At 48.5% G+C, this 12,050-nt stretch overlaps 1 protein-coding gene across 2 annotated transcripts in view; it reads left to right on the top strand.

Annotated features, from left to right (window-relative positions):
* LOC123035332 (protein unc-13 homolog A) overlaps positions 1-11,601 on the top strand; it is a 151,091-nt gene extending 139,490 nt beyond the window's left edge. For both annotated transcript variants that reach the window (XM_044453377.1, XM_044453376.1), the window contains 5 exons: positions 530-610; positions 2,323-2,470; positions 6,003-6,095; positions 8,713-8,872; positions 9,856-11,601. In XM_044453377.1, the coding sequence (XP_044309312.1) occupies positions 530-610; positions 2,323-2,470; positions 6,003-6,095; positions 8,713-8,872; positions 9,856-10,147 (774 nt within the window). In that variant the 3' untranslated portion in view covers positions 10,148-11,601. The remainder of the gene's footprint in view (positions 1-529; positions 611-2,322; positions 2,471-6,002; positions 6,096-8,712; positions 8,873-9,855) is intronic.
* Positions 11,602-12,050: the final 449 nt, after the last annotated feature.

Raw genomic sequence — 12,050 nt, 5'->3', positions numbered from 1 at the left:
GACCCGTCCAAATTCTTCATCTCTAGAAGTCTTCCAGAACAGGGCTCCCTGAAGCGCAGAGCCCACGTGTATGAAGGGACAGATGACCACTCCCCCTCCTTCGTTTCTTGACTTGCACATTTTATTTATTATTTATTTATTACAGCATTTATATCCCGTCCTTCCGCCAAGCGCTCAGGATGGCTTCCAAAATACAAAAGTACCATATAAACCCTCAATTATTAAAACAATATAAAATGTATCATGAACTTAAGAAAAAGGAGGGGAAAATAGAAAATGTGACTGTGAAGAGGAAAAAGAAAAAATCCTAAAACATCTAAAACTCTTGATTATTAAAAAAATGGTTAAATAAAAAGGTCTTTACCTGGTGCCAGAAGGAGTATAACGTCGGTGCCAGGCGGGCCTCTCTGGGGAGCATATTCCAAATGTGGCCTTAAAGAGAGGGAAGGGGTGTCAGGGCCCACCTTACAGGTATTGCAGCAATAGGAGCTGTGTCCCTCTCAAGGCCAACATGTCTTGTCGTTTGCAGGACCACATGGTGCGCGAGGAGGCCAAAAGCCTGACGCCCAAACAATGCGCTGTAGTGGAACTTGCCCTGGACACCATCAAGGTAGGAAAGCTGCGCCCCCTTTCTGGCCACAAGCTGAATTCATCAGCAAGTCCGTTGAATCAGATCTGAATTCCAGAATCCATGGCGGGCAGATCTTCACCCAGTTGTGAAGTTCTGGGTTGGGATCTGTGCTTGTACATGGCCATGGAGGCCACTGGCTTTGGGCCAGTCACTTCCTCTCAGCCGAAGGTACCTCAAAGGGTCGTCGTTATGCAGATAAATTGGAGAAGGCAAAGAGAACTTTGTAAGCAGTCTTGGGTTCCTTGCAAAAGGAAGAAAGGTGAGATATCAAGGCAATATAATGATGTGAGAGCCACATTCTCATGTACTTTCTCTCCTGGTGTTGATTTTTAGTATTATAATTTATGGTGGTAAAACAGAATAGTCGAATAAGTGTTTTGTCCAAGGAAAAGCTAGGGGCTGCACAGGAGAGAAGGAGAAGGGCGTTGGCGATGATCAGGGTGTTGCACTGAGGGGACACAGGTTAATGGGAGGGTGCATGCTTCCCATGCTGAAAGCTCAGGTTCTCCCTTGGAATCGCTAGTTCAAAATGGTTCAGGTCACAGATTTTGGTTTGGGAACCAAGGTCCCATTTAGATGCCAGGAAGCACTTCCTGACAGTCAGGACCCTGAGGGTGTGGAATGGGCTTCCCTGGGAGGTGGTTGAGGCCCCATCGGTGACAGCATTCAAGGATAGGCTGGACATGCCCATGGTGGGCATGTCATGAGCAGAGCCGGATGGTGCCGGAGGTCAGACTAAATGGCCCCGGAGGCTCCTTCTGACTCGCTCTGTTTCTATGTTTCTGTTTCTATTTTACACACATGCTCTTGAAGAGAGACCTTTGTGTTTCATGGCTGCCTTGGACCCAGCATTCCACAATATGCAGTTTCAAAATAAAAAGCACTCTGAAACCAGAGTGTTCCCAAGACAACCAGGAGAGGCGGTCCCCTGTCACCGTGGTGCTGGAGGCTGCCCTAACCCCAACCCTGACCCCAGGGGGAAGCGGAAAGCCTTGGTCTCCCACTGGGACATGCCACGGTTTGCCTGTTCTTTGGGCAGCTACACGTAATTCCACGGGATGCCTTCATCCCTGGACACCAGCCATGAAGACTCGGTCTCGTGCCTTTGCTCTTCTGCATGCTTCTCCAAGCAGCTGCATTGGTGCCAACATAATTGGGGGTGTGACTGGGCTTCCAGGGAGGGGGTTGAGGCCCCCTCGGTGCGGGTGATCAAGGACAGGCTGGACATGCACGTGGTGGGCATGTCATGAGCGGAGCCGGCTGGAGCCGGGGTCAGACTAGATGGCCCGAGAGGCCCCTTCTGACTCGCTCTGTTTCTAGTTTGGGAAAGACCCTGGAGAGAGACACTGGGCAAGGAGGGAGAGTGGACAGTCATGGGCTGTAGGAACATATAGTAGGCTTGGTTTACAGGGAGGTTCTTCTGTGCCTCTGAGGTGTTGGTTCAAGTCCCCAAGGTACTGTCTTCTGGCGTAATCTATCTCTGAAGGGTTGTTGCGCAGAGAAAAGCAGGGATAGGGACAACTGGGATGTTTTCCCCTCTTTCAAAGGGGTAAATACATCCAATGTAGATAAAAATGTGCTCCATGTCCTGCTTCCAGAAGGTTTCGCCCCCACCTGTGTCTGGACAAACATGGCGCTGGGTTTGCTCACGTCTCCTGCCCTGTTCTTCCTCCTCCTCCTCTTCCTTCCAGCAATACTTCCACGCGGGAGGCGTGGGTCTCAAGAAAACCTTCCTGGAGAAAAGCCCAGACTTGCAATCTTTGCGCTATGCATTGTCGCTCTACACACAGGCAACAGACCTGCTGATCAAAACTTTTGTTCAGACACAGTCCTCCCAGGGTAAGTACCATCACCAGGTAGACCAAGGGACAGGTGTACATGCTTGGAGGTGTGGGGTGGGCATATTTATGGCTTGGAAACTCCAGCTGGGTTAGGGACCTAGACTCAGACTGCCCATCCCAACAGGGTTCTTAAAGGACACCTCCAGGTTCAGAGCCCCCTGTGGGCCCAGGAACTAACACCTGCTGGGGAACAAACACTGGGGGCAGGTGGACTCTGCACTGCATCTGCATTGGATACACCTGTCGCTGGATATTTGTCGGGATAGCTCCAAACAAGGCACATATACTCACACACTGTGTTTTGTTTATTACGACCCATGCTCCAAGGGGGAATTCCCAGGAACTGCCGAAGGGTGGGGAATCTCTGGCCTTAGTTTGGGGCTTACCTTCCAGTCCCTCAGCCCAGTTGTTGGTGTTCTTTATAACCTGTCTTTTGAATTCTTCAGCTGCATATTGGAGCCAGGCTGTGCACACTGATCTTTCTTTTCTTTTTCTCCCTATTTCTTGCCTCTTTTTATTCCTCTGTTTGCACATTTCCTCTTATTTTCTTACATGTCCTTCCTTCCTTCCGTCCTTCCTTCCTTCCTTCCGTCCTTCCTTCCTTCCTTCCTTCATCTTGCTCTTGCTCTCTCTCTCTCTCCTTCCTTTCACTCCTTTTTCCCATCATTAGTTCATGGTGGAAAAGGTGTTAGGTTTACTCTTAGCGAAGAAATATATCCTGAGAAGGGTACGTTTCACACCATCCTCCTGACACTCCTTCCTCAACTGCACTTTTCCCAGATTCCTCTCCCCAATTCCACTGCCTCGGCCAGGGCTAGTAAAAGTGCCGGAATTTAGTATATGGTCCCCTATGGGGAGCAGAATCAGGGTAAGGGTAACCAACTTTGTGGCTGGATCTGGCTTCCTTCCTCTTCCTCATCCTCTTCCCCTTCTAGCAAAGGAACTTTTACCTAGCCCTGTTCCTAGCACTCAGTCTATGCCCCCTTCTGCAAATGCCCTGAATGCATCGGAATGAATCTCCTTCGCAAGCTCACCCCTAGACGGAGAAAGGGAGGGGAGCTCGGGGTGGGTCTGCGCCACTGGCGGTTGGTTTCCACGCTTTGCATTTGGCACTTGGAAATGACTGGATTGTTTTGAGCCTCGCAATCTTGGATTCCTTGATCGAGGGAGTCTCAGCATGCGACTCCAGATAGATGCGTATGATCCCCTAGCTTTTACTCGCAAGAAAAGAACGAGGCATGCAGGGGGAGGGACATCATCCGCATGTGGGGGGAAAGGCTGCAGATCCAGAAATTCACCCAAGGCTTGTCCTCTTCTCTATCCTTTGTGCAAATCATTTTATGCCACCTTTCAAACCCTCTTAAAGCCAGCTGATGCACTAAAATGCAATGCAAAAATAAACATCAAAATTAGTAAGACCCGTCGTCCATAATGGAAGCAAAAGTCAAAAGCTGCATGCAATGGGTGCAAAGGAGGCTAGATTAAGGAGAAATGTTAGCTGTCCTCAGAAGGAACTTCCTGAAGGGAAACGTGACAAGACCATGTTCCAAGGCGCTTCAGAAGTTGCTCCGTCCTCTGCCACTGGGGCTGTTTACACACAAGCTGGGCACTGTCACTGCATCCTGCACTGGCTCCTGCAGAATCCTGGATCCCTTATTCTCCAGGAGAGCCTCTTCCTGCAGAAGCCATTTATCTATGGATATTTGATGCTACGGTTTTCCCAGTGGCAATGTATGGCTGTGAAAGCTGGACCATAAGGAGGCTGAGCGCTGAAGAATTGAGGCCTTTGGATTGTGGTGCTGGAGGAGACTCCTGCGAGTCCCTTGGACAGCAAGGTGATCAAACTGGTCAGTCCTAGAGGAGATCAACCCTGACTGCTCTTTAGAAGGCCAGATCCTGAAGCTGAAGCTCAAAGACTTTGGCCACCTAATGAGAAGGAAGGACTCCCTGGAGAAGAGCCTGATGCTGGGAACAATTGAGGGCAAAAGAAGAAGGGGATGGAAGAGAATGAGGTGGCTGGATGGGGTCACTGGAGCAGTCGGCGTGAACTTAGATGGACTCCAGGGGATGGTGGAGGACAGGAAGTCCTGGAGGAATGTTGTCCATGGGGTCGCGATGGGTCAGACACGACTTCGTGACTAACAACAACAAATGTGATGCTGATAAACAAACATATGCCTTCAAGTCCTGCTTCTGAGTCCCCTGAAAATGTCCTGCTGACCACGCGTGGAGACCCAGATGCTGAACCAGTTGGGCCCATGGTCTACCATGGCTTTGGGTTCATTGCCCTTGGTGGCATGAAGACTGGAGATGGTAATTCAAAGAGGTTTGCAAAGAGGCCGACATGGAGTTGGAAAGCCAAGGGTGGGATAAAATAAATCATCATAATGAATAATCTCTTCATCTTAGCAAGGGGGAATCCAGCATACCCAGCACTTGCCAAACTACAATTCCCAAGATCCTTTTGGAGGGATGCCATGACGGCCATAAAACCAATCCTGAGATTTTCCACTGTGTGATTAAACTACAAGAAATGAGATTTCTACTAGACCTCCTTGACAACATAAGTAGGACGTATGATCTTGTGGTGGATCCTTCTTTGTTAGGGTTTTAAGTAAAGCTTGCATGGCCACCACTCAGAGCAACCTCAGCAACAGACTTCCTGCCTCAAAAGGGGCTGGACTAGATGATCTTCGTGGTCCTGCGTGTGAACTCCAATTCATCATACACTGGAAGACAGAGAAGAGGATCACGGACAATGGGGCAGGCAGGTTTCTGTTGAAGAAGCATTTGCTACCCAACCTATTTTGGAGCAGAGGGGAAGGCAAGGCACCTCCTGTTTTCCCCTTGCTCTGGGATCCACAGCCTCGCCGCCCTCATCCCAAGTCCCTACCTTTGGAGCTCTCGGTTCTCCCCCCTGACCCCGTTGCCTTCTCCCGCCTGCACCTCTCCTCTTTCCCTCTGCACTCCCCACATCCGCAATCCGATAGCAAGGTCCCTCCCCTGTTCCGGCTTCCATTTTGCCGTTGCTGCATGTGGAATTCCTCCACGGAGGAATCCCGTCCAATTGATAAGCCAGTGTTCTGCTTCTTAGACTACGGAGTGTGGGAATCGTTGGGAGGGGAGGGGACGGCCAAGGACGGTGGATTTAAGGGGTTTAAGGCTGCACATTGCTGACTAGCTCAGAACTCTGGATCGGAACTGATTAGTAACAGCAACAATGGCAACTCCTGGAATTACTGTCATTCTCAGGAAAAGAGTCGTGCAGATTCCTACTCTGGCCCGTCTGCCAGGACAAAGCGAGAGTTGTCCTGACACGAGGACCCCTGCCTGAGCCCTGGAGCTCTAAGCCTGCCCTCCCAACTCAGGCCCATCCACATGGGCTCCACTCCCACCTTCCTCAGCTCACGTGACGAAGGATGGGAGGTGGGCGCATCCCTGGAGTGCGGCTGGCTGGAGAGGGACCAGCAGGGTTAGAGGGACGCCACCAATGTCCACAGGACTTACTCCTCCACCTTTCTGCCATGCAGGATCTGGAGTGGATGACCCTGTGGGAGAAGTCTCGATTCACGTGGAACTCTTCACCCACCCGGGCACAGGAGAGCACAAAGTCACCGTCAAAGGTTGGGCCGCTGGCTGGAGGAGGAAATGTTTTTACGCAGGTTGTATCAGAGAGACCCACGAGGGTGGAAATAAGCCCCTCTCGGGAAGGTCAGAGCTGCAGAGCCAAGCAAGGCGATTTCAGCTGCTTTGAGCCACAGGCATGGCGATTAAGCAGTGCCAACGTTGGCAGAGAAGTCCTCCTTGCAGTATTTTTCATTGCTGTGTGAGGTCAGGGTGCTGCCCCAACACCACTACATCATCATCATCTATTTAATAATCGTTATTAATATTAAAAATGATTAGTGTTTATAATTATTAATATAATAGTTACATTGTGTTGATTATTTAATAATGATAATGATAATGATAATTTTATTATTACTGATAATATTAAATGAAATCATCATCATCATCATCCTCTAACCTGCCCTATTACCCACATGGCTTCCTGGGCGGGTCACCACAATAAAATTATATAAACAGCATAAAAGCACAAAAAGCAAATTACAATAAAACAGTAAGATAATAAAAACCCGCCCACCTCAACTAGTGATTTCATAAAAGGCATCTCATGCGCTATTAAAATACCATTAAGAGCAGATTAACAGTTGAAGAGGACACCAGGTGAACCTCTCTGGGGAGCTCGTTCCAGAGTCGGGGTGCCACTCCCGAAAAGGCCCTTCTTGGAGTCGCCTCCCTTCTCATTTCCTGAGCAGGGGGCCTTCCTCAGAAGGACACAGGTGTGGATCTACGGTGCTGGATAGGTTCACACAGGAAGAGGCACTCCGAGGCCTAGATCCAGCAATGATTCACGGAGGCAGCTTCCTGAGAGGGACCGGAAAACAGGGTGTCTCATATTGGAATCTGGGCATCAGGTCTGAGTGGTGCAGCAGTTTGGAGAGGAAAATGCTGTTGGACTGGCCCAGCTTGATTTTGCCCTCGTGCTCCCTTGTTTCTGCTTCTCCATCTTGCTGATTGCCCAGAACTGGGTGTTGGCATCTTGCATCTTTGTATACTGGGGGAGGGGGGGGAACGGCAGGTGAAGGGGCTGCAGCGTGCACCCTGTCAAAGATCCCCCGGTTCTTAATTCACCGGGAAGGACGACTGCTTGGCGACAGTGGCACACGCGTTGGTAACTTCCCGACTGGACTTCTGTAATGCGCTCTATGTGGGGCTGCCCTTGAAGACAGTCCAGATAGTTCAGATGGTGCAAAATAGAGCAGCCAGGTTGCTGACGGGGACTGGGCGTTATTCTCACATAACTCCAGTCCTCTACCAGCTTCACTGGCTCCCCATTGAATCGAAGTCTGGGCTCAATTCAAGGTGCTGGTTATCACCTATAAAGCCCTTAACGGCTTGGGACCTGGATACCTAAAGGAACGCCTTCTTCCATATTTGCCCTCCTGCCCCCTGAGATCAGCAGTGAAGACCCTCCTCCGGGAGAGACATCAGGAGGCAAAGTACCCGGAGGAGGGCCTTCTCTGCGGTGGCGCCCCGCCTGTGGAATGCGCTCCCCAGAGAGGTCCGCCTGGCACCATCATTGTTTGTTTTTTGGCACCAGGCTAAGACCTTTTTATTTCAACTATATTTTAATAACTTTTAACATCAGCTGATAGGTTTTAATCTGCAGCCACGGTGGATCTGGATTTTATTTGTATTATGTTTTGTTTTATTTTATGTAAGCTGTCCCGAGGCTATGTAATGGAACAGCATACAAATACTCTAAATAAATAAATAAATAAATAAATAAATAATAAATAAATAAATAAATAAATAAATAAATTCAGTCAGGACAACACCCTACTACTGCGACCAGCTTCTCTAGCACCAAGGACTATTATTCTTCCCTTCACACATACAAAGAACTTTCTTGCAAAGTGCTCTTTATTGACCAGAGTTTTCCAGAAGCACAAACACTCAGAATGACTCTCTGAGCATGCACAGAGAGGTTTATTGAACCCATGCCTGGGCACCATCCCTTCAAGAGGGGCCTTCTGAAATAGAGCACCCCTCCTCGCTGCATGCTGGTCCTCCGGTGGGCCCACCCCCCTCTGCCAATGTCGCATCGGGGGGGTTGAAAGCCATACCCTGCCTCGTCTGTCTCAGAGGAACTCCCCTGTTCCAAGCCCCTCCTGCCGGCTCGCATTCTTATTCTTGAGGGTTATATCTCCTGGATGTGGGAGAAGGTCCAGGTGTGTACCTCAGGTAACCTGTGCCTAAGCAAAGCCATCGCAGAACATCTGTATCTGAGAGACTCGCAGGAAATAATACATAATATCGTGGAATACACTCCCCGGAGAGGTTCACCTGGCACCGAGTTTATATTCTTTCTGGCGCCTGGTTAAAAGCTTTTGATTCAATTGTTATTTTAAACTAATTTTAATATTCAACAGTCACTTATCATGTAGCTTACTTAACTTATATTTTTGGTTAATTGTTATTTGTTATATTGAGATGTTGGTTTATTGTGTCTGTTTTAATGATTGTAAGCCATCCCGAGATGCCATGCATAAGGGACAGTGTACAAAAGTTTGAAATAAATTATAAATACCTTGTTTATGTTTAGATCAAAGTTATATGATTTCCCTCAAGCAGAGCTTATGTTCTGTTGCCCCTTCTTTCCCTTCCTTGTTCCAGTGGTGGCTGCCAATGACCTGAAGTGGCAAACTTCGGGCATCTTCCGCCCCTTCATCGAAGTCAACATTATCGGGCCACACCTCAGCGACAAAAAGAGGAAGTTTGCCACCAAATCCAAGAACAATAGCTGGTCACCCAAATACAACGAAAGTATCCAGTTGTGAGTGATTCTCTTCACTGCCTTGGACCTGTATCATCCAAAGTGCAGGATTTGGTCCCTTTCGGTTTGTTGGGGGAAAACAAGGGTAGTGTCATCTTGTGGAGAAATTGCATTTCCCAACAGCAGATATTTAAGTGCTGGGAAGGTGTAATTATGGGATGTAGTTGGGACTCAAGGACACTTATGGGAAAGGAGGTAGTTGGAGGCCATGTGTCTGGAAGGTACAAACAGAGCTTGTAAAGGTGCAGTTGTTGGTTGCGTGAAGGAAGACGTGTTTGCAGGCTCGGAAGTAGCAACTGTGCTCGGAAGGGCATCGAAATATTCGCTCACACTGACAAATTGTGCAGCAACAATTAGGGGCAGTTAGGGAACAAATGGCTCACAGGAACAGATTAACCCTTGCAGCAGAATAAGTTTTAATAGTAATCCTACAGAGTAGATGTATTCACACAACACAACAAGCAACTCTGTGTGGCTACCACAGTGTGCAGGTTCTTCACCATGATCTGACAGGCAATCATGTGGGCTCTTGGTTTTCCATCATGGCTTCCACTTTCCCTACTCAGTCCTCCCACACTGTTGGCACGTATCAGCTGTGCCTGGAATTCAGTCCCGAGGTGAGTCATCCCCAGCCTGTGTTGCTTGCCTTATTCTCTCTAGGCCACAGAGAGAGGCTGGATGGCTGGAGCAGCTCCTCCAATTGACGCTCTTTCCAGGGGACTCTGTGGTAGCTGCACACCAGGTCTGCAGTTGGGTTCAGACCGCAAAACAATCCATGGCGATACAGAAACCAAGGTGGCGGGGAGCACTGTTTCTGACCATGTTTTCTAAAGACTACACTTACCATGGTGATGCACCACAATAGTGTTCAGAGAACACAACTCAGGTGAAAAAGAAATGGCTTGTTGTGTTGATGCCAATGTGCGTGCTTTGTCCTTGCTCTGGGTGACCGCTCCGCTTTCTTTTTCTCCCCACTTCCACAGTACTCTTGGCACGGAAACTGGGCCCGAGTGTTATGAGCTGCAGGTGTGTGTGAAGGACTACTGTTTTGCCCGAGAGGACCGTACTGTGGGCATCGCCATCCTGCAGCTGAAGGACATCATGCAGCGGGGCAGCTGTGCCTGCTGGCTGCCCCTGGGCCGGCGGGTCCACATGGATGACACAGGCCTCACGGTGTTGCGCATCCTCTCACAGCGGAATAACGACGAGGTGGCCAAGGAGTTTGTCAAACTGAAGTCGGACACACGATCCGCGGAGGAGGGCAGCAGCAGCTAAGGCCCTCTGGCTGTCATGACCTGCTAGGATTTCCCTCCCTCACTGTCCTTGTCCCTTCCCCCTTTTCTATAGCCATGTCGAAGCCATAGAACTTTCAGATGTGTCCTTTCTTCTCCCCATCTCCATGACCCCCTCGAAAGCTTTGTTCCCACTGCCAAGCATCACCCTCACGTCCCTCCAAACACATACACTTTGCCAAACCCCCCTCACAGAGGTCACGGTGGGGCAGATGGGTCAGGGGAAAGGATATGCTTCTAGAATGGGGGCCAGAGGTACTCCCAGAGGAGGTTCCAGCTAGACACCCTGCCAACACCTGTTTCCTGGGCGCAATTCTGTTGGAAGCAGATCAGAAACAGCCTGACGTTATTCCAGATAATAAGTTTTGTAGCCAGTTCCCATTGGCAGCAGCTCTGAGCTGCAAACACCGGGGAATGCAGCTAGATTGCACTCCAGTCCTTGCCCAGTCCAAACAGGACTTAGACCCCCAATCTATGGGGCTGGAAAAGAAGCAGACCTCTGCACCCCCTTTCTGTTGCATTGATTCCTAGGGATTGCAATTTGCTAGCAGTGCTTGATTAGAGTAAGGCAAACTCTCTGGGAGGGGAAATAACCTGTTAGTCCATTTAGATCTGTGATAAAGATCTTCCCCCATCCCTTCCATGTTTGCCTCCAACTCTGTCAACCCAGTCTTGGAATGTTTTTGAGTACCTTGCTCTGCATCCTTTTCCAAATGGAATTTTTCCCCTTTCTGCTCTTTCTCATCTCCCTAAAGTCCATGCCCTTTTGAAAAAAAAAACCCCATCCAAATATATATTTCCATACAATCTGCCTGGGACCAAAGCGTCAGAATTTGGGTTGAATGTTTACACACAGGTGCACAATCCACCAAACTTTTATAAACTGCATTGACTGGAAAATTAGAAGAAAAGGAAAGGGGAGGGGGCGATCTTAGAGATTCCGGTGCTTCCAGACAGAGGATTCCTCGTGCTACCATTCGTATTACCCTCTTGACCACTGTCAAATTCCGTGAATGTGACAGGGAGACGGCACAATCAAAGCCCCGGCTGGAAGCATCCCAAAGTTCCATCCCTATCCGTGTTTCCCGACCCACTTTTGCACAAATAGACCTCATGCCATTCCTATCTGTGGGGTGAGATGGGAAGAAACCCCATTGATGGCAGTGCCCTGTCATAGGAGAACCCCTCTGTGAACCGGTTCTCTTAGTACTTTCTGTTTGGCATGTGGTTGAAACAACAAAATAATAATTATCATAACCCTTACTTGTGCAGCACACATATTGGGTTGTTTTCATGTTGTCTGTTCCATACCCAAAGTGAATTGAACAATGGTTAAACAAACAATGGATGCATGATATTGAAATGTTTTGCACTATTTTGAACTTTTGGGGCTCTATACAAATATTTTATTAAGACATTAAAAAGGAAAATGAGGTTTCTGCTTTGGCTTGTGTTTTTTTTTAGCCCTAACCTCCCCTCCAATGTCAAACTGATCACAATTTGGAGCTGCAATGCCTTTGGGGTTGTTTTATTTCCAAGCCGCCCCAAGTTGAAAATCAAGGGGGTACTTTGTCCTTGACCAAAGTAGCTGCATTCAAAGGTAGCTGCAGAGGAATAATTTAATAAGAAGTTATTGTTCCCAGGGGTGGATCTCTCTGTACGTACAGGGACAAAAAAAGAAGAGAAGGAAAAGACTAGCAATGCCCAAGGTAATAAACTTTGTCCTATGCATAACTTTGTCCATATGAAAATTAGAACCACTTTTCACCATCTAAACACACTCTCAAATACACACACAATAACAAATGTAAATGACTAGAAATCTATGAGACCAAGGCCAAAATAGTGAGAGGCAAAAGGGTTGAAGAGTCCATTGGAGTTTAAAG

Source organism: Varanus komodoensis, unplaced genomic scaffold (assembly GCF_004798865.1).
Source record: "Varanus komodoensis strain SLA01 unplaced genomic scaffold, ASM479886v1 scaffold79, whole genome shotgun sequence".
Classification (NCBI taxonomy): domain Eukaryota; kingdom Metazoa; phylum Chordata; class Lepidosauria; order Squamata; family Varanidae; genus Varanus; species Varanus komodoensis.
This window is presented reverse-complemented; position numbering and strand designations above follow the sequence as displayed.